The sequence below is a fragment of the Hylaeus volcanicus genome, chromosome 7 (assembly GCF_026283585.1).
Source record: "Hylaeus volcanicus isolate JK05 chromosome 7, UHH_iyHylVolc1.0_haploid, whole genome shotgun sequence".
Lineage (NCBI taxonomy): Eukaryota > Metazoa > Arthropoda > Insecta > Hymenoptera > Colletidae > Hylaeus > Hylaeus volcanicus.
In genome coordinates, this window is record NC_071982.1 from 3,884,022 (window position 1) to 3,910,764 (window position 26,743).

Below are 26,743 nucleotides of genomic sequence, written 5' to 3' on the forward strand. Positions count from 1 at the left end.
ATCCAAGTCCAAAAGCGACAGAGTTAAAAATCGTACAGAAACTATTACTTAGCGATGCTGAGGCTATGTATCTGAGCATCGAAAGTCTTGCTGAGTAGCAGACGGTCTAATCGAAACGGAGGCCAATTAATCACGATGGGCATGTTGCTGTCGAGACACGGAACGAAATTTGCTGGGCAGACGTTCACCCTTCCCGGGAGCACCCAAGACGAGCCGTGGAAGAGGCTCTCTCCGTCGATCCTCATCCTCCTTCTCCTCTTCGTTCCACCGCGGAGGAGCCGACTCACTGGCTAGAGAATACGGAGTCTCTCCTGCGGAACATCCCCGGCAGTTTCACGTCGACGGTCATCCGGATCGACTCGCGGCCAAGGTCGACCGTCATCGTTAACGTTTTCCTCCCTGTCAGCCGCGGCGTCACTAACGGATCAGTGTTGTCCTCGTACAAACTTCAAAATAACCAAAAATAGTGTCCTCGAACCGAACTCACGGTCAGTTGAACGTCCAGTTCTCTCGAAAGGCATTGTGATATCGATCGACGCGGATGCCAGGATCGGTGTGAGTCTATGTGGTGCAATTTGCGGTGATGTGGTTGTGCTCTTTGGGATTAGCTCGAGAAGCCTCGGGAAAGTTCGACGTTGGATATCGAGGCTGAACTTCTGACAGAGATTCTGCGACTACTAGTCAAGGAAGTAAGTAATTTGTTATGGGGAGTTTAAGGGAACGAAGGGTTAAAAAATTGACTGGATTTTCGTAGTACAGTCTTCTTGGAGGCACTGTGTGGTCTGATTGAGTACTTGAGTATCATTCCTCTTGGTTTCACGTGTTGAAATATAGGATTCAGACTTATGAGTGATTGATAAAAACTTCGGATCTCAGCCTTGTTTCGAGGTCTACATGTAATTCAACGGTAGCCTTCATCAGGTTTGCAAATGACAAGTTGATAAAGGCACGTATGATTGATTGTAAATGACTAAGATACTTCTAATAAGATTGAACGAAATCGGAGTCTACAAATCCTGTAGAAAACTTCCTGCGATGGTGTTAGAGGAATAGAAATCTGGAACTGGGTGTTTATCGTGCAGTCTTTTTATGGGTATCACGTGTGCTAATTGACTACTCAAGCTTCCTTTTGACTCTACATGTAGTTGGAAAGTAGAATTCGTCGTATTTGTAGGTTGTTGATCGCCAGATAAAATTGTAGTCTACTTTGCAGCCTATCTACAAAGTCATCACACAAACATAGCATTGTTATCATAAGAAAACCCAGCTCTGAGCTTCGTCAAACACAAAGAAGATCCCCTGAAGCATTTCGAACCAACATTTCGTGGTACAAATGCTTTCACAGAGCTAAAACTCTTTTTAACAAAGAAAACCAGTAATTCCAGCCACCATTCTGAGGCAGTGCACGATTCCAACTCTTCTTAGAATGTGTAGCAAATTTTCCCCATCGTCATCCTCGTGATACGAAACGAGAAAGGTCCGACACGGTTTTCCCCAGGCGAAGACACGAGGTGTTTCTCGTTGTACGGCTTCCGTCTGTCTGTTCGATTTCCATTAAGCCGAAGGCGGACAGCAAACGAGCCGTGAACTTGGTAATTGTAAGTTGAACGATCCACGCTTCAAACCCGAGCAGAAACACGTTGCTTCTCCGCGCGATTCACCCGACACGCATTATGCTGTCGTAATCTGTCTGTCGACCTCAATACACATTGCCTGCGACATTGGCCTAACGCAGAAGAATCGCGCGACGCCTTGCAGATCAATTTCTATACAATTTTTTCAGTGTAGACGAAAAACCAGCAAATATTAACACCACGTCGTGTGGCTTGCACAAACGATGGTTCGTACGAGAAATGGTCCCGTGAGCTTCCATAAACCAATTTATTCCGGTTGCCTCAATTATCCGATCGCAAGATCGATGTAATCGGCCAATTTTCGATAATCGGTACCGGCTCGACCTGTTCGTGCAACGGAACACGTGACCCGATCGCGAGGTGAGCACCGATTAGGCAAGACGAGCACGGTCGAGGACGCGCCAACTACTGTTATCTGGTATCAAAGGAACAACGTAATTGCCTTGAAATTTCGCAGAAGACCTTGAGGAAAAATGGTTTCTTTAAATAGCTTTTCCATACGACCATAAATATCGGTTCCCATTTAAATACCGCGTCCCGTACCAAAAGAAGTAAAATAAGAAGAAAGATTAAAATCGTCAGATTTCGAACGGAATTAGAAGCCCTAAGTATAGATGGTACATATCCAGAACAAGGGACGAGCCTGTTCGACTATTTGTACGGGAAATGAAAAATCGAAAACAACTCGACGGGTCCCGTAATGCGTGTAAGCGGATGCTGGACATCGGCAGTTTCAGAAAAGTGCCTCGGTCTACGTGTGCGATCGAGCCGGCCGCTGCGTAACTGTAAAAAAAGCGCCGTTCGTCGGAACGAGTTGTGTTTTAGGACGGAATTTGAGCTGGGATTAGAAATTAAAATCACTTGGAGGCGATGTGGCACGGCGAAGCATCTGTTGCTCCGTTAATGTGATCAGATGAACTTGTTAACGAATGGCGTTACACCGCGATAGCCATTAGTACAACGCACGGGGTCTCTTGGTGGCTCTCTGCGGCGGACCAATACGTCTGGGCATTCTCAGTCGAATTTGTCGAAAATTTACGCGACCAACTATAATTTTTATCGGTTTCATACAGTCTAACGGACGCCAAGTACTTAAATATAACGTTGGAATCACCATTGGAGGGAATTATTGTGCGGAACAATATGACTCGAGTACATCGAACTCAGGTGACGGCGGTCTCGCTCAATTTTCTCGTTACGTCCACTTCCTGGTAGCACCCTTCGTCTAGGAAGGTAGAAGAGCACCGTTATGGACAAGCATGCCAGCAATTCACCGTGAAAATATTTTTTACCTTAATCATTAAATAACTAGAATCTTCCTGTTTAAGAAACACATCGAGGCTCACGCATTGCCGGTGAAAATCGAGCAACAGTCATGCCGATGGCATGCACGCGATAATTCTGCACTAGTGAGTATCAAGTTTCACGATTTTACGATTGTTAGTCTGAAAGACTGGCGAATCGTTAAACAAATTGATGGAATTTTTAAACACATAAGAAGCAATCATAAAATGTAAATCAACGTGGAGACGACGAGAATAGCAATTCTCGAGTGTAGGTACTACACTCGAGTAACGTTGCTACTGTATAATTAAGTTAGGATGTTAGCAGGACTGATGGTAGCATTGTTACCGCCCCAACTACTACTATCGCATCGCGTCTCCATTTCTAGGACATTTTAAATTAACTATATCCTGCAAGCCTGTGCTTTTTCAAGGCCCCTTACTCTTAAGAAAGCACACGAAGCGGATAAAAGCAAGTGTGTCACGAAAGTTCGTGACGCGTCTGCGGCGGCATCCTTCGCCAACGCAGACGATGACGTCCGAGGCTAAAAGTAGTCCTTGAAAGGGTGAAATTACGATACACTCACTTTTACTCGGGACCGTGCGCTAAAACGGAGCCCCCCAATCGAAGATATTTTATCCCATCACGTCACCAATCACAGTTTTAAATGCCGTCATCCGACGTACTCCTGCATAAATTTAACGCACGCTGAAAAGCAGGAGCCTGTGGAAACGAGGCGAGATCCTAAGGAGATCCTAGTTAAACGTCCTTAGGCTACTGAACATTCATCTTCGCGTGTTTCTATTAACTCTAGAATGTCCTCTCAGACGTTCATAATTTTTTATCACGGTGCAATCGTCAGTCATCATCTTCCGGCTGAGTGGACCACTCAGTAATCCATCTTGATCACTGTAATCACTCCACTAGGCCTTCGCTAAAATCACTTACAAAAGTGTATACACAACAAACTAAATGTCCGTAACAATATTTTTTTGGTTGTCGTCCAGGATTGACCGTATTTGATCTAATGGAGCTGGGGATTGGATTGTTTCAGACCGAATGACGTCGTCCAACGACAGTAAGTCTAAAAAGGCTCCAGGGAGCTTGCAAGATATCCCGGACCTGTGGATCGTTCAATAGACAGCTTCAAGATGTCCTGCGTGGGGGTGCCTCGCTACGAGGATGGATTCCGATTGGTTGGTCCTCCGTCCGAGTGCTCCCTCAGGAGCAAGGCTCGGATCGATGCTCTCTTCGAGGAGTCCAGGTAAGATCTTAAGAATATTTTTATTGAACACATTAAGATGATGACTTGAATGTTCCTTAATAATTCACTGTAGCCACTCATCCTAAACACTCAAATGCTATCTAAATACCGAGTATGTTTCTCTTAGTCCAGTTCCATTTAGAGTTAGTTTAGAGTTCCATTTTTGTATTTCTCATGAGAGTGACAGGTCATTAGCTAATATTTTAGGAGTTGCATACGCTTATGGACCCTTCATTTTAAGTCCAGTTCCTTTTAGGGAATCCTAACATAGGTTGTGGACACCTCTCCATGTTAGGCCATGGGTGACTGATACTTCAGTATTTATCGACACTTATGGGACTCTACATTTTAAGTCCACTTCCTTTTAGAAACCTGTAGTCCAGGTAACCTCCCCATGTTGGGTCATTAGTGGCTAATGCTCCAGGATTTGTTTACATTTACGGACCTTGTATTTTAAGTCCAGTTCCTTTTAGAGAACCACAGTCCAAGCTGTGACCTCCTCAAATCAGAGCTTTGAAAATTCATCGTTTGCCTTCGTGGTTTTAGATCGATTTATGGTTCCACCGTGGGTGGTTGGTACGGGGGCGTCTCCACGATGAACTCGAACCAGGTAGACGACGTCGGGACGGATGAACAAAGGAGGGTGAACAGCGCCGTCCAGGCGCGAATCGAGGCGATGTTCGCTTCCGTGGAAGCTGAAAGCGGAACACCCGGGGAATGCGCCGCTGCCATTTTGCCGGTAAATATATAAATTACTTTCTTCGCCATTTTTTCCTCCTTTATGTGTCAGTGAACACACTCGCCGCCTTTTGAGGCAACTGCACTCCCGTGGCTAGATTACTTTGTTCCTTTTGGATGTGCGCAACCTTCTGGCACAGCTGACTCATCACTTTCGAGGCTGCTCGAACGTTTAAGTCACTTGAGCATCAAATTAAAAGACTGCTTTTCATATATTTAAATTGGACAAAGGGAGCAGAAGATGAGTTGTCTCTTGACAAATGAGAAATATTTTTTTTTAAATTCGTTACTCTCTTTCAAGATCATTAAATAAAAATAAGACTAGAAAAATATGAGAAAACTTTTCAAGATTTCCACTGAAATTCATTGATAAATTGGACTAAATTGTCCGAATGTAGATCGGCGCACAATAGAATTTCACTCCAATTAGATACGATCGGATGAAAAAAGAAGATTTTCACTTATGTTAATTTGATGGCCAGTTCAGGCTCCGCTCCCTTCCTCAGAAAACCTCCGCTATTAGTTCCACTCTCGAGACGGGTTTGCACCTGTTTCGCGCTTCTTAACGAAGGATTCACCTACTTCGCCGGTGAACATTACCTCCGATCACGTATTAATCCCATATTTCATCCTCTGGCACGATAAACGTCGAGTTTTATATGTGTCCCGTGGATATGAAACTCGCGTGCATCGTAGAACTTTAATATTTATCCTTCAAGTTAATTGAAACGAGTTTGCATACTCTTTCCACTTGTAGGGTTAATGTTTAGAAGGGGAGAAGTAAAATTTTAGTCGAATTAATTGGAAATCCATAATTGTGTAACCTTCGCATAACCTTGAAGCACGGAGAGATATTCTGTTTACAAGACTCCCCATAAATAACCTCCGAGCAAATTATAGGTTAACTGCAATCAATTATACGGGCCTTCCTTCGGTGTAAATTTTTTCTCAGGAAGTTTACAAGGTCATTATAATAAAACAGGGCATCCTGGATAAAATTGGATATGAATTTAAACCATGCTTCAATTTTAACGGCAAATGGAAAATTTATGGAATCTTAATCGCGCTTTTATCGTTCCGAGCAACAGACAAAATCCACTCTTTGCCGTCTGGAACGGAAATAAAATTTAGATCGACGTATAATTAGTCTTGAACTGATTGCTTGAAGAAAGATTGAATAGGAACGATAACGGGATTATCGCAGATTATCAAACTGTCGATCGAAACGACATGAATTATTCTTTTATCAAACTTCACTGACTTTCTGATAAACGAACCGTAATGCCGTATACTTCTTTCGCATTTTGTTTTAGGTAAATTCAGATTAAATTGAAATTTTTCTTGGGTACTAATAATCATGTATTAAACAATATTTCGTTACAATGGGAGTAGAACGAACGCGCCTCTACGGATTAATAACATCGTAACACTTAAGATTACGGGTTACTAATTATGCGACACGGTTTAGTGCGATTTTAATCAAGGAGTAGCGTATTCTTGATGTTGAAGAAACTTGAGATAGAGGTGTACTAGAACTACCCTACAAGTACAAAACGGTTGGTGGGTTCACTAGCGAGAAAGGGATCGATTAGGTAGCCCTCTAGCGACGAGTACAGGTGATGCCACCACAGAAATGTTCAATACAACTCTATCGTGACTGAACGGTGTTTCTTCGATGAGAACGATTTAGTTTATTGCCATGATTTTAAAAATAGCTTTAGTTGTGGTCGATGAAAACTCTTGATACGAGCGAGCACCATCGATTAATCTACATAATTCGTACCGCATTTGCATCCTGATGAACTTTCATTATTCCCCTACTTACAACATTGCCTTCGTACGTGTACGCGTGGTTCTATTACAGCGATCACTTGTCTCTGACAGTATCAGATTTCAACACAATGCGTTAGCGAGAGCGATATTTAAAAGTGTTTTTATATTTCATGTAATTTTAAAGTGATCCCTGAATAAGTAGTTGATGCAACTAGGATTCGATCGATGAACAGAAACAAACTCTGTTGACCTCGGTTACTCGAGAGGCATCATCGATGGCGCAACGAAACGATGCGGAAGAAGAGGCCCATAAAAGCAGGGCAATAAGAAAAATCCGCATACCGATGCGGCAACTGAAGGAGAATTTTGCAGTGCTCCAAATAGACTTGGTAGCCCGTCACGCTCTACGAATCGTGAACGGAATGAAAGTGACGATTAAGAATGCCAGGACGATGCCGGCTCGAGGAAAGTCCGCCTCTTGTCCGTCTTTGGGCAGTTCGCAGTGTCCATTTCATGTAATAGGTTAATTTCGTATCAAGTACAAGGTTATTAGCAACAGAAACCGCGAAAGATATTCGCAATCTCTCGACCCTCATAATATAGAACCTCGCAGAAAATATTAGTTTTAGGTTAGGTACATTTTAACCTCTCAAACCAAAATGCTATTTTATCTTTGACACTCATTTATCTCCTGTTTGTCTTCCAGTCTGCGTAATCACGAATCATTTTCTTCTCTTCTTCTTTTCTATTTCAACAACACTCGCTCCACAGTGAAAGTGTCGCTATCTCGAGACTTTCTTAACTCGTTCACTTCTTCCCCGTCATTAATAATTACGACAGCTGCTCCAAGGACGCTTTGCACCGTGGTAGACAATAAATTATCACGAGTGACAAACTGTTCCAGGTGAAGTACTTGGGAGCAGCTCCGGTTGGCGGCCGCGTGGCGAGCGTCCGCGGTCTTCAAGAGCCACTTCGTCAGCTCTTGGAGCGCATGGAGGTCTCGGTGAGAGCCGAACTCGAGGTCTCCAGACGTGGACTGACATTTCGCACAGCGGACGCCTGCGAGAGGAACAACCCTTTTCGAAGAATCGCCGTGTGGAGCGCTCTCAGGCTGCGCGGCAAGAGGACGCCATCGGGCGACGTCCATTACGCTTTTCTGCCATTGGTCGGCGACCATGATCAGAGCCAAGCAGGCGAAGATAAGCATGCCGATCTGTACAGGCGAGTATCAACGGAAGCTCGGAGAAATTAATGGCTGGCGTGCCATTGGAATTTATCGTCGTGATTTAGAGGTTATTAGAACGCGCTTGGTGACGGTGACACGCTATTGGTCTCGAGATACTTCCCACATATACGAGATTCATTTCTCTAGGACAGCGTCTTTCAAATGGCCCCCTTTTGGCTTTCATTTACCTCTATGCCCTCTCCCACAACTTACTTCTAGTTTACTTACCAACAACAGTAGGGTATTAGTAACCGGTTCAAGACTGAAAGGTCGTCTGTCAACACCTCCACTGTTAACTTATCCACGGTTGGGTACCTCTCGTCCACACCACCAGGGAGCTGAAAGGAGATAAAATTAAATTAGTGTAAAACCCATCTATTTCCTAATCCAAGTCAATCAGCTGGAGTGCTCATCTTAACCTCGCCAGAGCATAATGCTCACAACAACAACTATTTGCAGGACCATGAGGGGTTTGAAAACAACCGTGGACAACTATCCGCCCATTTTCGCAGTGGTGATGCGACGGCCAGGGGCGAACAGGTTGCTAGAATGCCATGCATTCGCCTGTGAGATGGAGGAGGACGCCGTGGCTGCTGCTGCCACGCTTTACAGAGCCCTGCTCGCGGATCTGGACGGGAACCGTCGTCGCCCGAGGCACACGAATGGCGTCGGTTGCATCAGCTTGGCCTCTGTCGCGTCGAGCGTTAGAGAACCCAGTCCAAGCAGCAGAATCACCACCAAGACGAACATCCTGCAGTCGGACCAAGCTCGAACCCCCCCTTCGCACCCAATAAGACCCCCCAGGACAAAGAAGACCTCGGTCTCCAGCTCTGTTACCGAAGAAGAGACTGGCAAGTCGGAGGATGTTCAGAAAGCACCCAGGAGGAAGAAGAAGATCTCTGACATCAAGGCAGAGGACATCTTGGAGGCTCGAGGAAGGAGACGAGAGAATCCAAAGGATACAACAACTCCACTGCCTCAGACTTTCAATTCCGTCCAAAAGAACTTCGATACGAGGCTGTCCAAGGAGGAGGAGCGACAGAACTCGAAGAACAAGCTGTACGGAAGCAAGTCAAATACCCCGGACAATATCGAGATAGAGCACTCCGTTGATCCAAAAGAGAAGGCATACGATGTTGGTACGAATGGATTCTACGAAAGGGTAATGAATAAATACGAGAAGCTCCCTGTGAAGAACGATAGTCCGAGGAAACAGAGTCCCTTGAAAGAAACAAAGGACCTCAAGAAGCAAAAGTCCGAGAAGACCCGCGAATCGTACGACCTGACACCTGTGGGAGGCGCTGTGAAGAGGCAAGAGACGTACTCCCCTAAGCTGGAGGTGGTGATCTACGACAGGGTCGAGAAGACCAGCTGCAAAGACGAGGAGAACTCGATATACGAGCGGAACAGCAAACGGGGTAGCAAGGAGAGGCTCTATGAGGATCACTTCAAGGACGCAGAGAAGATCTATACTCTTTCCCAAGAGGATGGACAGAGTGGCAGAGACAGCAGGCTTGGGCGAAACAAGATAAGGAGTTCCCAGGAGAATATCTTTTTCGCTAAGTCTGCCCACAGTGACACTTACCAAATGATTCAGGAGGTCCCTGGGGACTCCGTGTCCGTTGAACGCAGACGTTCGAGAGACCAAGAGAAGGGCTCGTCTGGAAGAAGAGTCAGCAGAGTGGTCACTATGGACAAGCCGCTGAGGAAGCAGCTGACCGATTCCTCGACGAACTTGCACGTGCCAGAGTACAGTCAGCCCAGAGTCAGGAAGAGGAGCAGAGCAGGCAGCGAGCCGCCTGTCAGCCACACGGACGAAGCGATGAAGGTTGTTGTGCAGGAAGGTAACCTGAAGAGGTCCCAAAGCGACATGGATATGGACAGGGGCGATCTGATGACCAGAGTCGAGCTACCCAGAAGGAGTAGCTTCCTGAAGCCTGGAAGCGCCAGAAGACCGAACAGTATCAAAGGTGGAACACCTTTAGGATTCACGGAGCTGTTCGACGAGTTCAGGAATCAGGAGGGCCTAACCAGCGTTGACGACATATTGGCGGCCATTATTGGTAACTCGCTTATTCCCTGGAATTAGCGTTTTCCTTTCCGTCGTAGTTGAAAATCTCTCTACTGTTTTTAGATCCCGAGGGGATGTCCTTCAACGACTTGAAGCCTTTGTACAAGGAGTTCTTGTTGAAACTGGCAGCGACGTTGACACAGGACGAACTGTACCAGAGGTCCGCCAGCATAATGAGAAGACGTCGGAGGCCGCAACGTAGACAGTCGAGTCGTCGTACCTGTCTGCTAGGCAAGGCCATCAAGAGGTCCGTGTCGAGGCTAAAGGGTGGACCTACGGAGTTCACTTCTGTGATATTCCCAGCGAGGAGACTGAACGACAGCTTCGGTAGCAGTTCGTCCTGCGACGCGAGGAACAATCATCGGAACAGGGTCTTGGCTAACAGGCTGGGGAAGAAGAGGTCCTCCTGGAGGATGAGCAAGACTGGAGGTTGCCATACGACATCGGAGGACAGCGACACGTGTGAGTAGAGTCTCTAATAATGAACAAGATTCATCAAACGGAGGACTGGTATTACAGTCTGTCTCACAAGAGCGTGTCGGCTATATTTCTGTTAATATTTATATTTTTGTACAAAATGTTATATGGGTCAAATCTACATCTAAAACACTAATACGCATTTACCTAGTAAGAGGTCCAATCTCCTCCATTAGCAATTATAGCGTGGCACCATCTCGGTATGCTTTTTACTCATTTTTCGGCGTAAGATACTGATAACGACCTTCATATCTTTCGAATATGATGAACAAGTGTTTTTATTTTGACGATACACCTTCCCCTCGGTTTATATTAGGTTGTCCCAAAAGTTTCTTTCGTGACTTGCGCACAGTTATTTTGTGTAGCAGTGTTTATATAAATAGACATCCTAGTTTCTTAGATGTTAATGTTGTAACAGTAATGGAGCAAAATGAATCGTACACAATTCAGTAATGTAACATTAGACATAAAATATTGTGTATGTATTAGCTATTAATGAAATGGAAGAAACTTTTGAGACAACCTAATATAAACCGAGGGGAAGGTGTATCGTCAAAATAAAAACACTTGTTCATCATATTCGAAAGATATGAAGGTCGTTACCAGTCTCTTACGCCGAAAAATGAGTAAAAAGCATACCGAGATGGTGCCACGCTATAATTGCTAATGGAGGAGATTGGACCTCTTACTAGGTAAATGCGTATTAGTGTTTTAGATGTAGATTTGACCCATATAACATTTTGTACAAATATATAAATATTAACAGAAATATAGCCGACACGCTCTTGTGAGACAGACTGTACTTCTTTCCTTTAGAATCAACAGAATATTTACCTGAAAATCCCATTGGTTCACGTTTTGGAAAGTCGCCTTCAGAGCAATCCCAGTTGGTCCTTTGGGTACGCAGGTTGCAAAAATTTGTTCCTTCGGTATCACGTGAGCAGTGTTCAACACATGAACGAACCTTGTGTTCAGCTCGCTCTCGAACGACCCTATCGGAGTCAGGGTTCCAGACGCAAGGACCACACAGCGAGCAGCTTCGGCAATTGGCGAGAAGGTCACGCCAGGATTCATGCAGAAGAGTTTCAACGTACGTGCCCGATGCGATTGTTTCTTCACCGAATGCCACGTGTCATCTTGTACCTGAAATTCCAAGGAAAAGTTCAAGAAAACTCACACGCTCCTCTTGTGGATCAATCGATAAAAATCTTGAATTTAAATGCAGTTATCGATCTGGTTATGGGCCACTTGTGAAATAAATACTCGAAGACCGTTTCTCAAGGAGAAATACTTGCTGTAACTGGCTCGATTCATAGTTGAAGAGCTCCTTGTAACTGATAGCACTGTGAAGATTCAGATTAAGAAATCCGAAGTGTTTTTCAGGTGTCTTAAGATAAAGTCCTTTCGGAAACAAAAGATCCTTTCATAACCAGCTATAACCACTAATTCCTATAGATTGAGTAGCAGACTCACGGTTTGATAATCCGTCACTACGGTTTCGATTACGCACGCCCTGAATTCGTCCACGAAGTCTTTAGAAGTGAGTACTTCCAAGGTAAATAGCAGATGCTGGAGGATTAATTTGGTAGTGGCGCAAATGGTTGGTTTTACCGATGACTGATGACCACCTATTCGACTGTCCTCCTTCGCCTTGATACTGTCAGCAATTGCTGCTTTTCCAGCAGCAACGATCGATGAGTACACTGATTCACCAAGATTGTTCATGTTGAGATACTCCAACAGTTCTCGGCCTGTATAGTAAGGGCTCGACATCTCGATGTTCATGGTGTTGTTCTGTTGGTAAAATGCATTAATTTTATTGGAATCGTGGCACAGGACTCTTGGATAGTTCTGGAATTCTACTCGTTTCTCTTTTAGAAATTAATTATATTAAATTAGGATTGACTATAAAGCAAAGGCTGTAGTCAAGTAATGGAGGGGACAATTTGCCTCAGTGTAAATGATGTTCATTTTTGTTTATATTTCTGTGAGTCTCGATTGTAATTTGACCAATGACAATCAGATATAAATAGCGGTGATTTTTGTATAGTATCCTTTCACGTAATATGACTTTACATATGATTTTAATAAAAATGTCTTAAGACTTTTCTTTTGGAAGAAAAATCGCAAAAACCATCTGGCCGGGAACTTTTGAACGCCACTGTATTCATTGAGACCCAAAAGAATTCTTTGAAAGCAAATATTCCAGACTGATGCTCTGTATATTTACATCTTTATGCCTACCACTGTATGAAGAATCATGTCCTTGAGGAACTTGATTAGTCGAAAGAGGTACTCTTTCAGGGTTTTGTAAGTGTCACCATCGTAGGTTCTCTGTTCCACGAGAACTTCACACTCGCGTGCAGCAGCTGCGAGATGATCATCTCGAAAACTGACGCTTGCCACGTCTCTGCAAATGTCTTCTATGTTGTGCGCCTCGTCTACGATGATCACCTGACCCTTCAGGTCGAGTTGCATCTGTAATAATCACGACTTAAAAATTTTAAGACCCCTTGAAAGTGCTTCGAAGTCCTTTTAGTAAGTACTCACAGTCTCACGGATATCAGGGTCGACTATGTAATTGTAAGGGCAGAATATAATATCTGCCTCCTCCATTAGGCTCCTGGCAGAAAAGTATGGGCACACGCCTATGTCTTTTCCTATGGTAACCAAATCCTCGATGTCCCATGCTGGCCCCAAACCGTGGGCCTTCACTGCGCGGAAATTCGCGAGGGTCTTTTTGTTAGTTTCGTTGTAAAATGGACATCCCTTGTGCTATGGGAGAAATTATTGAGAAATTTGTCGAGGAAGAATAAATTTAATCGAACATAATTTAAAAATAAATTGTTAATTATAATATCGATGAAACCTTTGCAGGATCCAACAGGTCGTTACAAAGTTCTGTCTTATTCTTTGTGGACTCCTGAATGCAAGTGTGCTCTCGACTGCTCAAAATGGTCATCCTGCGAGATTAAGTAATTAATTAACCCTTGTTTAGATAATGTCGACACGATTCCCGATACGAATCGATATCATGGCTTACTTTTTGTGCGTATAGCACGTCTTCCTTAACTCTCTAATGACTTGTTCGATCTGCTTGTGCGTTCGAGTACCGTAGTATATTTTAGGAGTTTTCATCTCGTCCCTAAAATTGTTACAGTTAATATGGCTTTTTTAGAATTATTAATCTTTAACTATTCGGATGAGTTAAAGTCATTCTCACGATGTTGCAGCCTTGAAGAATTTTTCCATGTATCCACATTCTTCGTTGTCGTAAGTATCCATATCACAGTCATCTGAAATTAAATTCCTCCCTTATATTCTCGTACCTCCACTCTAAGTTGCTATGACTATATTCATTTAGCGAAATAAAAATTCGATTTGTAAGTTTCCTTCGGGAATATCTTCGTTATTTATTTTCTATAACAGAAATATTGCGCTTTGTTTATTTCTGTTAATTTAGCTGAATAGTTCGCGGCATTCTTTCTGAAGAGGGCCAGACCAAAATGGCCGAGACGTTAAAAATGGCACAAGATCAGCCTCTCGATGATTTAATAAATAAAAGGGCCGCGTCCAATCGCGAAGCAACGCTATTTATTCGCATTTATTCGCCAAGGAAAAATCGTTTCCCCCTGAAAACGAATCGTCGAACGTCTCGCGAAACTCGAGGCACTCCTTTCGAGTTCTTTCACGTCCTCGAGGACTCCATCCGGGGCTGGATCGGCTCCGATCGTCGGAATCCGCTTACGAATAAACATCCATTTCATGCCTTTCATCGTCATTTACGATCATTTCTATTTTTCTGACTCGGTAAATCGCACGAAAGGATTAACCCCCACGGGGAGGGTAGCTTCTTCTATGACTCCTTCACGTTCCTCATCCCGAACACCCCCTCTGCCTCCATCCCACCACCACCCTACTTTCGCCCGGTTCTCCTTCGAGTAGCTTGGGCCCCTTTTGTCGACGACCGTGGAGAGGGTGGATAAAACCACCCCTATTGATCCCGCTCAATGGATTCTCTCTGGCCTTTCACCTGCCACCGATCCCGGTGTTTTGACATTCCTCTCGCTCGTCCTCGCTCATTTCACGGCATTAATAGAACGCTCGACTCGCTCGCTCGCGGGGAACGGATCCTTTCAACGGCGAAGAACTTCCTAAATAAGCGTAATCCTTTTCAGTCGCGTACCAACGGCAGCACAACCCTTAGAAATCGCTCGCGTCGACGATGCAACCGACTATGCGAAACGGGGGAAGAACCCTGTCTCTCTTTTTTCCTCTTTCTTTTCTTTCTTTTTTGGTGTGCTTGTTCCGACGTGTGACAGTGCAACGATAACAAATTTAAAATACAGTATTAGTGGTAAAGTAAACTAACTCGACGTACTTCTGAAAAATTAGAATGAAACGTATTAGGGAAACATTTTTCGGAGAATACTGTATTTGAAATAGCAAGGGTTACACCATTTTCTATAGCAACAACATACAGTATTTCGGATACAGTTAACAGAAGCAATTTATTTAAAGAAATGTACGATGCAACATATCAGAGAAGTACCTATTTCTCAGAGAGTAGTGTACTTGAAATACCAAGGGTTACGCCATTTTCTACAGTACCAAAATACAGTATCTCTACGAGTTCAGGATCTCTATGAATTAAAGCGACATATTCCAGAAAATTTAGGATGCAACGTATTAGAGAAGTGTTCCTGGGAACATACTCTACTCGAAATACCAAGGATTACGCCATTTTCTGCCGCGACACCATAATGATGAAATTCCCTACGACGAAGAGGACGTTCCATCCCCCAAAAATTCAATTAACGCGATATCTCGTCACGCGATAAATCTGAAAAGGTGTCCGACTTTCCATTTTCCGTGCTGCGGAGACCGAAAGGGTGGCTTGGGGTGCGGCGACGAGGCAGCCGTTGCCTCGAGGGTGATTTTGATCGTCGATAGGAGGCACGGTCGCTGCTGGCTGATTGTCGAAGGGGGTGAGAAGAGAGAGGCTAAGACAGGAAAAGCGGGACGGGGCCAATCAGAGCGGGGACTTTGAGGGTGTCGTTGCCAGGCAACGAAACACACCCCAACACCCGAGGGGAGAAAACCCTGAGGGGGTATCATCCAACGGATACAGTCGACGCCGAAAGTTATCGCACCCTTGAGAGACGCCCCCTTTAACATCGCCATCGAGTTACTGCCTCGATGTCCGGCCACTTGCGGCTTGTTGTTGCTACTCTCGAGTAGCGGATCGATGATGAAACGTTAGGCCAGTTCGTGACGATATCTCCTCTCCCTATTTTCAAAGGAAAATAGCGCATTTCTTCTTGTTTACTGTCACTGGGAGCGATTCTAAGAGTGGTTTTTATAATTGAGGTTAAGTTCCGTAAGCGAAGTTAGGTTTTACAACAGAATTCATAGCTGTAGGTATATTATATATTTACGTATATTCACGTTTATACTTTCATGTAATCATCGTAGAAACGTTTAATTAAAATGATAATAGTGATTTTGATGACTCTCAAGTCTCGAGGTGGGTGAGTTGAAAGCAATAATGGCCATGAGAATATTAGTCATTGAAATCAGTGACAACGACGATAATAGCTATTTTTATGGAACAAATATCCCTCTTGTAATATATTCTGAAAACGAAAGTAAAATACAGACCGATGTTGTGCACGGTCGCGCGCAATTAATTAAACGTTACTGTTTAATTCATTGAATTATCTGGATCAACGACGTGTTATTGTATCGCGCCAGGTTCGATTCACTGAAAGTTCCACAGAAGAATCGTCCAATCATTGACTATAGGTAAATACGTTAGAAATACCATTGCAAATGATTATTAATAATTACGTTTGGTAGTAAACTCTTTACAGAAACTCGAGTTACGTCGACTGGAATTAAAATGTAGTAACAGAAACATTTAGAAAACAGCTCCGTCGCTGCAAATAAATACGATGTAAGTAAATACGGCATCAGAAATAAAGCGAACAAATACCCGCAGGAACTTTCTGCGCAACCGTGTATATCAGTCGACCTCCATCGAGCATAAATGGAGATCAGGATGCGTCTAATAATATTGTTGATTATCGAGAAGCGGGAAACGAACCGTTCGTCGTGCGTGGTCTCCTTATCAGCGAACAATTCACGCCGAAAAAAAAAAATCAAAAGAAATGACGAGAACAATACATATCGTTTCCCGTGTTTCGTTTCCATTCATCGTGGCGAGTATGAATGAACTCGTTTCACGTCGATCACTCGCTCCGTATCTCCTACCACCACCCCTTCCCACCCAAGCCGCGTATCGCGGATAAATAAACAGTTGATTCGCGAGCATAAAGCTGACGATTCTCCGATTCTTTTCGTCGTGGAAACGGGGCTATCTCCAGTGGAAGCTAATTAATAGAACGGCCGTAATTTCGCGATTATTTGCGAGGCAGGATGAAGGCGGTATGCACAGGGTGCCTAAAAAAAAATAACTAATAGGGGTTAGTCGCAGTCAGGAAAAGGAAAAACGACATTTCTTTGTGATTTTTTTTTAGTCATTAAATAATAATTTGCGTAAGTAACGATTAAGTACATTATAAAGCATGTTTTAAAGAACTGAAAAACATTTTTTGTTTCAAGAAACGTTTAATTTATATCGTCGTAACAGCCGATGACGTAGACGATGATTTAAAAGCATAGGTTTGCGGTGAGCAAGATTTGTCTACATTGGTTTACCTGAAAACAAAAACGAAGGTAGATTTCGAAAATAGATTGGTCTAGCGGGTCCCTGAACGAAGGATTTTGAAAAAAATTAATTCAAAACAAGATGGCGTACATTTGCAGTTGATTTTCAATTTTTTCACTAAAATTAAGTGATTCAATACAGGATACAAAAAAAGTATACAAGAAAATAAGAAATCCTTCGATCAGGGACCCGTTAGTCTAATATATTTTCTAAATCTACCTTCAGTTTTGTTTTCAGGTGCACCAGTTTGAAGAAATCTTGCTCACCGCAACCAAGCGGTCACCCGCGCCATCGCCTGTTATGACGAAATGAATTAACCTTTTTATAAAACAAAAATTCTTTTATAGTTCTTTAAGACATACTTTGTAATATATTTACATTTCATTAATAAAAATTATTATTTAATATCTTAAAAAAAAAACACACGAAACTTTCCGTTTTCATTTTCCTAACTGTGACTAACCCCTTAAGGGGGGAGGGTCAAGTAGACACCCGCTTTTTTGCGAATTATTTTTGAAGAGTGCGTAATATATATTTATTTACAACTAATTACTGGTTATTTTGTCGGATCTAGATAATCTATACAATTTTTTTTATGTAAAGATATTCATAAATGACTGAACAGCAGCTGTTGAAGTTGGCTTCTCGGATATGCGCCGTGAAACGCACAGATCACTCTAATTATTTGAAATCAAAAATCCACCAATTTTTCGTTAAAATATAGTAACACGCTTTGCATCAACCTAGATTAAAAAAAAAATTTTAAATTTTAAATTTCACGCCACGTTAACAAAATCTTGTTATTAAAAGAAGGATTAAAAACCTTGTTTATTTGAATTTTTATAAAAACCTTTAGGTTGATGCAAAGGAGAATAGTTTAACGAATATTTTGTGCTAAGTTTCGTAGCAATCGGCTAAGAAATCTCTAAGCTACATTGCACGGCACGCGAAATTTTATGTTTTGAGAAAAATGTGTTTAAAGTTTCCAGATCTAAAAATAGTCCTTCGTGTACCGTTCGGAGCGCATCACTTTAATGACTCTGTAGGTACACTTAGACTTCGAAGCTTTAGCTGAAATGGTCGGAGCACATTCTCCAGATGGTAAACTAATTTTCTAAACAAAAAAAAAGGTCAAAATTTTGTATTTAACTTGAACCTCCTCCCTTAAGGGGACGACGCGAAGTTTTAGACAGTGGCTACTCTTAGAGGTCTGTTTAGATACCACATCGTTACGCGAGCAGCACCGCTTCGAAGTTCGGTAAGCGGGCTTTCCTTTCCACGAGTTTTGCGCATGTTCGGGGTAAAATCCTTGCATATACTCGGGTACTGTATATAAAATGTTCCGAAAGCAACGGGAGAATATTCTAAGGTTCTCTATTTCCCGTGGCAACTCGAACTCGAGGTTCCTTTTGCCCGTGGCAGTCTTCGAGAATTAGAGATTATTAGCGGGGGACTCGAGGGTATTGATATGGCTTTTGTCTCGGCCGGCCACAAAGTTTCGCGAAGCACCGCAATCCGACCAATTAGGGACGATTTGCTAAATCAAGCCCCAGCCACGAATTAATTGGTACTCGAGTTTCTTTTCCCCGTCTCATCCCTTACCCTCGCCCCCCCTCCTCCACCCGCTGTCGACGACAACAAATACTCTAAGTCCTCTCGATGAGGAAACCACTCGTCGATACCGCCCCGCTTTTTCTTCGTCGATTTTTCCACCGGACGAGTCGCGTTAAGAACACCGGAAGACATTGCGATCAGGGGTCCCAATTATTGGCTCCGGCAAGACGTCTCCCATTTTTCTTTTTCTCGAAGATCACGTGCATCTTGCGAGATTTTCATAGCGCGAGTAACGAATTATCGATAAAAAAAATGGGGCTGTTTTGAGATTGTACAACGGACATTCTGCTATCTGGTCTCTAGGAAAGCTGTTGAGTACAGAAAAAGTGTTAAAAGAATGATAGATTGTTCGAAAAAATGAGGCAAGTGGCCCGGTCGTATTAGTCCGCAGCGGAAACTCACTCAGATAGCAAAAGCAAGATTCTGGTTACGTTGCATCGCTTACGAAAATACAAATTCTCTTAAAAATCATGAATTATGCACAGAGTGTTAAGAATGTAGGATGTTATAGATCGGGTAGTTCCTTACTCGCTGTCGCAATCGTCAATTTATAAATGTAGAGGATAAATAAATGACAAAACATAGAAAAAAAAGCCTCGAAAGCCCGCAGGTTCCACCTACCTGTCACGGTAGCTGCAAAAAGAGAGTACACAAAGGGTTGTTCGTATTTCTACTTACTCGGAGGCAAGCCGGTCGCGGAAAAAAAAAAATGAAATAACCCTCTGGGTCGTCGAGGACGAAGAGAAACACACCCGGCAAGCGCGCGGCGTCGTTTCCAGCAACAATTTCTGAGCAAACATCGCGGCTTTATCGGCTTTCGCGAAGCGAACCCCCCCCCCCCCCTTCCTCTCGCTCCTTTCTCTTTCGCCCCTACGGGTCCGTTCGCCGTGCACGACGTCCTTATTGTTTTTGTCGTTTCGAATCTCGTCCCGTCTTCAATTTTCGAAATCCCCCCCGTCGGCTCCTCGCCCCCGCTTTGTTCCTGGCAGCGATAATAGAAAATCGATCGGTCGTGCCATTGTATCGCCGATTAGAAATTCTGCGATCGGGACGGCTCGTGGCCCGTCGACAAAGGGATTACGCGAATTAAAGCGATTGATTCGCTGCATTTTACAGTGCATCGTCCATATGTCGGGGCCAGGGCGCATTGTGTCCGATGGATCGTTCCGTGTCCGCGCAGCGGGTGCATCGCAAGGACGCGGCGATTTCAATGCACAATTTTTGCGATCCCGCCCTTGGTTGGGGCCTACACGCGACCGGCGATTAATTCGCGCCACTTTTTTTTCCATAATGAAACCAAGCGGCCGCGCTGGATTATTAATTTTTCGGTGATTTAGACAGGGGAGTTTGTCTGGAATCGACGTAACCACCCTCTGGACCGAGGAGGAAGCGATCAATTCCCTACGTAGGGGTTAGTTCGTCAAAATTAAGGTTAGCACTGTGTCGTGGTTTTTTTTGTATTTAATACAAATTAGTAATTATAATTTTCTGTACGAGGAAAAATTCTGTAGGTTAGATTTAAGGGAAATAAGGGGTGGTCAGCGTAGTTATGTTTCTCAAGAATACTTGGGCCAAAGTACTATACAGGGTGTCCCAGCATCGGTGGTACAACCGAGGTGGGGGTGATTCTACATAAAAAAAACAAATCGAAAATAAAGAATAAAATTTGTTCATTTGAGGTTTCGTTCTCGAGAAAATCGGTTTTGAATATTTAGCGAGTACGCGTACACGTAACTATGGTTTAGACTTTAGATGGATGGATCCCGATACAAGTCATATGTCATTTATAAGTAGTACTAATATCATTAGTATCAAGACGATGTGCTGTATTACTCATTTCTGCCTACGGATTTAGAGTGAATTTAAATGAAAATAAGACATGTAATTTAGTTACTAACTTACTCTATTAATGCAAAAATTGTTATATTTCAAAGTTGAATATAATATAAGTTAAATATTCAAAACCGATTTTCTCGAGAACGAAACCTCAAATGACAAAATTTTATTCTTTATTTTCGATTTGTTTTTTTTTATGTAGAATCACCCCCACCTGTACCATCGATGCTGGGACACCCTGTATATTATTTCACGGTTTTATCTATTTAATATAAATTAGTAACCACAATTCTTTCCAATATTCTACAATTTAGAATCAAGGAAAAAAAGGGCGTGGGAATGTCCTCCAAAATTGACTTAAAAATCGTAACCCTATTTTCCAATATTTATCGATACAAAAATTTTACAGACTATACTCTAACACATTCGGATCTGACCATTTTGGAATGTATAATATTCACGTAAAAAATTCGCAGCAGCTGGCTTGTGCTTCACGGAGGGTAGTTACACGTCTTAAGAACCCCTGGCTCAAAGAAAGGCAGCAAAGAGTGGAGAATGCACAGGGTAGCATCCCCTATGTCAAACGGAGACGTTGTTAACACTAGCGTGGACTCGCGCGTCCGCCCAGTGACCCCGTCTTTGCCTTCCCCCGAGTTGAGGGTGGAAAAAAAACAGAGAGCGGTGAAAGAATGGGAATGAAAAGGAAGCGAGGTGGACGTGGCGGAGGGTGGGAAGAGTGATACACGGATAAGTTGTTGTTGAGAAAGTGCAACGAGATGGAGGCCGCATGAAAAGAGTGGAAATAGAGAACGGGGGGTGGGGTTGGGAGGTTGTAGGACTAGCGAGGGAGTTTCTACTTGAGAATATTATTTCTAGAGAGGAGAATAATGGGAGAAATGAAAGTGGAGAATGGAAACGAGGGTGGAGGGTGAAATAGAGAAGCCGTTGGGAAGATGGAGTTTCTACTTGAGAACACTGGTCCCAGTGAGGGTGTAAATGCGAGGGGCTGAAAAAACAAGATGACTTCGGGTTGTTTTATCGATATATGACAAACTCGAGAAAATGTATCGTTACGCTTCACTGTCTGGCCTTTCGACGTATCTAATAACTTCGCACTGTAACCCATTCGTCGGACAAATCGATTAACCTCATAAAAGAAAAGGTTGACAAATGCGATGAAATAATATACAAACAATAATAATAAGATGTAGTGATATTTGTCGTTTAATGGCGATAATCTTTATTATTCGGAAAAGTTATAGCTACACCAAGTGCTTTGACGGTTAAATTTAAGATTTTTCACACAAAGTGGAGTTGATCGATTCGTGTAGTGAACAATACGGGTTATACGGGCCATGGACGGTGAACGTATTAACATGTAGGACGCGAGAGTATACAATGAATGCAAAGTGTGTGAAGTTGAAATAAATATACAGAATAGAATCTCGCACAAGGGATATCAGTCCCGCGAGAAACGAAGAAATAGGTCGAGTAAATACGCAAATAAACCGAAGGAAAGCCGAAGAGTTAAATTAAAGCAGGATGAAGCGGTGAGGCGGTAGAGGCGAAAACCGATGGAATGTGGGTTGCGAGAATACAGTTGCCGCCGTGGAATATTACCCCAGCGAATGGTAAGGCAAATGACGCTTCCGATCGAAAGCTCCGAATTAAGGAAGGAATCATCGATTCGTGAGACGCGTCCAGGAGCCGTGCATGAGAAACGGGACGAAGACATGTCGACCGGATACGTAAAACGTCATAAAAGAATCTGCGGAATCGGCCAGAAGAGGGATGATCGGGAGCATAAAAATCGTAGGGGGATGACTCGAGAAGCAAAGAGACACCGAGAAACTCAGAGGGAAGTATGTACCGAGGGACAGGAACCGGTGTTTGGTCGACGGGGGTTGGGCGAGGAGGGTTCGGTCGCCATGGCGACAAGCAACCCCCGGGACCCACGGAGCTCGTCGCCAGGGTTGGTCGAAAAGGGTGGCTGTCGGGCAGGTTAGGCCGGGCGTATAGCCCGAATGTCACTCGACACAAGGGGGACACAAGGATGTCCTGGACGCGAGGGGGGACGGAGCTCGGGGCTGTAAGAGCGAGCAGGAGGGAAGGGTGCGAAGGGGAGGGGGCGAGCTGGGGGAGACTCGTGCGGAGGAGAGGGTGCAGGCCAAGATGGCCGACGACGCGACACCCACCATGTCAATAACACCCTTCTTCGACGCAGAACCGAGCCAACCACCCTCGTTTCGCTCCCCTTTGCCACCCTCTACGCCCTCCGCCCCATTCCACCTGCTTTCCTTTCGCGACCTTTCACCAGGCCTGGACTATATTCACGACGATGATGCGCTCTCTCGCCGCGATTTTCCCCGGCTTCTTGCCTCCGCTCGCGGTAATTAACGCGACGATCCCTTGCCACCAAAAAGGGGGTGAAGAGGAACGAAGGGGGAGGAGGTGGAGGGACCCCGGAGGGGAAGCACACTCGCGGAGGCCATTGCTGGCGAGGGCGTAATTCCGTTAAGTGTCTTCGTAAACTTCGTTAGCTGCATTTTCCGACATTACCCACCCCATCGCGTGCTCCACGCACCCGGTGCGCCAGGGACACACGGTTTCGCGTGCGTTCGACGAGGGTGGGGGGTGTGAACCGTGTCTTTTTCGGACGCTGGACTTTGGCCGGTGGAAAACTCTTAAATATTCGCTCCTCTATTTTTAGTACCGCATTTTCGCTTAATTTTTAATTAGGGGCGTGGAGAAATGTCGAAGGATCGGTTTATGGCGGACTGAAAAATCGCGAACTCGTTTTGCGAAAGAGAACTTTGCATTTTGGTTCGTTTTTTAAGGGTTCGAGGGTGCGAACGGTGTCCATTTCGGAAAGTGGATTCGCATTTCGGTTGAAGGAAAGTTTGATCGGGATCGTTCCTCTTAACCATCGCGTTGTTTGCTTAGCTCGATGGCGGATTAGGGGCGCGAAGACGCTGGAGAACGCGAGGGCGTTGTAATTCGAGGATAACGGTTTGAAGTAATAATTTCGGAGTAGCTTGAAGGCACTGATTCGCGACAGTGGCTTGGGGGTAGTGTTTAGGGATAGTTATTGGGGTGTAAAATATTTTTGGTAGCGATTTTAATGGAATGGTAACTTAGGGGTAGGTGCGGACCGGTAATTGTTTTTGTAAAACTAATATTTTCGTCAATGAACAGTTAAAATTCGTCTAAAAATAGTATTTGAAAACCTAGAAATGTCAGTGTACGAAAAGGTGGTAGCAGAAAATTAGAATTAAATTTTCATTTTGATAAACGAAACGAATTGAAGGCGCGATTGTTGCTATCAACATCGGGGCATTAGGGTTTTAAATATCAATTGCGGTTTTCGAATAATCGCGTGTGGCAACTCGTTTACAACCGCTACACCCTAAGGACATTCGATTTGCAATAAGCGTCATAATTAATGATTACCATTACCATCGTCGTCGCTGAAATGAAACGACAATCGAATTGGCAACATTAATATGCTTTGCACATTGTCTGGGAAATTGGTGACCGCCCCATTGTATACGCCGAGCATGTTCCCCAAGGGAATGTATCAACGTCATTTAACACTCTCATTTAACAGTAAAATCGTTTGGTTCTGTTTCGTTTCCCGAAATTTCAGTAATCGCGTTCGTCAAAACATGAACCGTAAACCCGAATGCTAATTCAACCAACGACAATGGATTATTACTATGGACTATTAATTACTATTGAGGCAATTAAAACTAAATTAAAAACAATCGTGGTACAATAACTACTAGTTACATAAATAATAGTAAGTTGAAAGACAGAATAGCGAATTGAAATTAAATTCGCATAAATTAATCATATCCTCCAGGGGCTATTACAATCCCCATTGTTTTCTGCATTACGTATAGATATTCTGTTGCAGAAAAAGATCTAGAAAAACAAGTAAAAAATTATTGAGAATAATTTTAATTACACTGTATTCGTCGCACTGAACTTATTTTTGGAAAAACTCCCCGTGTAATGATTTCTTTATATATTCGTTTTGGGGAGAGAATGGCGAAAAAGGCGAAGGAAATTATGGGAAACTCCGTGGACGTGTATTTGTAGCCCCGAGGCAGTCGAAGCTATTCTCGAACTATAGAGAAGAACCTTGTGAATAAGTTGAACGCTGGTTCCTATCTTTTTTGGGAATAATCGATGAGAGACGAAGGTATCCCTTTTAAGCGTCCACGAGCTGCCCGGCGCCACGGGGAGGCAGATGTTGCAGAATCGGCCGCGGGTCCATTAAATATAATAACCGCGGAGGGTTTTCATGCTCAAGCGGGTCGGAATATGTTACGTAATACTCGCTCTTCTGCTATCGGTCCGAGTACAATGGAGGCAAAAACCTGGAAGCTCCTGGTAGTAATGCCTCGCATCCGCTCGAAACGAGACCATCTCGTGCGTCTGTTCTGGATCTACCATTTTTGAAATGTATTACTCCAGTTCGGGGGTAAAATGTGCGGGAATCCTAGAACATTTCCTCGGAGAAATTTGTGGAAATCGTTTTTATCGGGCTTCCGACTGAGGATTCCGCGAGGGTGGGCTCTGAACTGGGTTCGATAAACAGGGAGGACATTTCTAATTTCTACGGAATATACAGGGTGTCCCAGCATCGGTGGTACAACCGAGGTGGGGGTGATTCTACATAAAAAAGAAGAAATCGAAAATAAAGAATAAAATTTGTTCATTTGAAGTTTCGTTCTCGAGAAAATCAGTTTTGAATATTCAGCGAGTACGCATACACGTAACTATGGTTTCGATGGATGGATCCCGATATGTATGTTTATACATACGACACTTATAAGTAGTATTCATATACATGACACTTATAAGTAGTACTCATATCATTAGTATCAAGATGATGTGCTGTATTACTCATTTCTGCCTACGGATTTAGAGTGAATTTAAAGTCTGTATCGAGATCCATCTATCTAGGCCATAGTTAAGTGTACCCGTACTCGCTTAATATTCGAAATCGATTTTATCGAAAACGAAACCTCAAATGAACAAATTTTATTTCTTATTTTCGATTTGTTTTTTCATGTAGAATCGCCTCTTTCTCGCTCGTACCACCGATCCTGGGACACCCTGTATAAGTAATAATTAAGTGACTCACCGCTTCCTATAGCTTCCAACTCCTTCTTGACTTGAGCTGAAACAAACGAAAAGACGAGTTAAAAATTTCGTCATAGGTTAGATCATTAATCTTCGATAAATCCAGTTTATCTGAAGGCTGTTCAGAAATAGTAAAATATTAATAAAATAATAGCTCGAGGACCACTAGAATTTAATTGTTTCATGAGACAGTAAATATTGTAAGAATGTGTGTTAATTGGAATGATTGTTTGCTACCATTTATTACAGTAAATAATATGCAATTCCAGAGTGTACTTTGGATCGTAAACACTCGAGCTCAAGCAATTCAATTACCCCCTATACGAGAAACTATTATAAATATCGATCAGTGCCTATCGGTATCTATGGGACACACGTACATTCATTTATACTAAAAGGTATCCATTCAAATTATTCGACAATCAACGAAATGGGTCGAACACCCCACTGGGAGAAGCGATACACGATAGTAGGATAAAATGGCGTCTTGGTAAAAGTCTAACTGAGGGAGGTGTCGTATAAAATTCGAATGCTTAAGTCTACATAATTTATTATTATTCATTTATCAATTCGTTTTAATCTACGATTCCTTTTATATTCATTTCGATTTCATTTCAGTTTAATATTACATTATCGTGATTTCATTTTTAATTTCTTCTTTCATTTTCTTTATTTTAACATGAAGATATAAACTAATATTCTGGTTGTAGAAGGTAGGGGAGATAAAGTCAAAGTGTTATTGTTGACCTAATCTGGTACAGTCCAGAATCTATCAGATGTTAGAGCTATCTGTGCCTAAAACCGTTCCAACAACCAAAGTCTCAAACACATCTCCTTTCAAACCTATCAAAACAAGAGTAGTGTAACTCCAAACCATGAATTACTTTAAAAAACTTAGGTTCTCAACCTTGTACAGTCAGAATTAATCAAACGTTGGGTCTACCCG

The 26,743-nt window shown here is 43.2% G+C and overlaps 2 protein-coding genes across 2 annotated transcripts in view; one reads left to right on the forward strand and one right to left on the reverse strand.

Annotated features, from left to right (window-relative positions):
* Nucleotides 1-427: 427 nt before the first annotated feature.
* On the forward strand, nucleotides 428-10,459 carry LOC128879903 (uncharacterized). Its single transcript, XM_054129462.1, has 6 exons — nucleotides 428-689; nucleotides 3,973-4,182; nucleotides 4,729-4,921; nucleotides 7,598-7,914; nucleotides 8,378-9,981; nucleotides 10,053-10,459. Exons 2-6 carry the CDS (start codon nucleotides 4,070-4,072, stop codon nucleotides 10,457-10,459), a joined length of 2,634 nt encoding a protein of 877 aa, XP_053985437.1. The 5' UTR covers nucleotides 428-689; nucleotides 3,973-4,069.
* Nucleotides 10,460-10,712: 253 nt separating this feature from the next.
* The window catches only part of LOC128879904 (Fanconi anemia group J protein homolog), a 66,965-nt gene continuing 50,934 nt past the window's right edge, over nucleotides 10,713-26,743 (reverse strand). The window contains exons 4-12 of the mRNA XM_054129463.1: nucleotides 25,799-25,834; nucleotides 13,690-13,762; nucleotides 13,510-13,611; nucleotides 13,336-13,429; nucleotides 13,017-13,241; nucleotides 12,711-12,944; nucleotides 11,940-12,260; nucleotides 11,301-11,609; nucleotides 10,713-10,718 (exon numbers count right to left, since the gene is read on the reverse strand). Of these exons, the coding sequence (XP_053985438.1) occupies nucleotides 10,713-10,718; nucleotides 11,301-11,609; nucleotides 11,940-12,260; nucleotides 12,711-12,944; nucleotides 13,017-13,241; nucleotides 13,336-13,429; nucleotides 13,510-13,611; nucleotides 13,690-13,762; nucleotides 25,799-25,834 (1,400 nt within the window). The remainder of the gene's footprint in view (nucleotides 10,719-11,300; nucleotides 11,610-11,939; nucleotides 12,261-12,710; nucleotides 12,945-13,016; nucleotides 13,242-13,335; nucleotides 13,430-13,509; nucleotides 13,612-13,689; nucleotides 13,763-25,798; nucleotides 25,835-26,743) is intronic.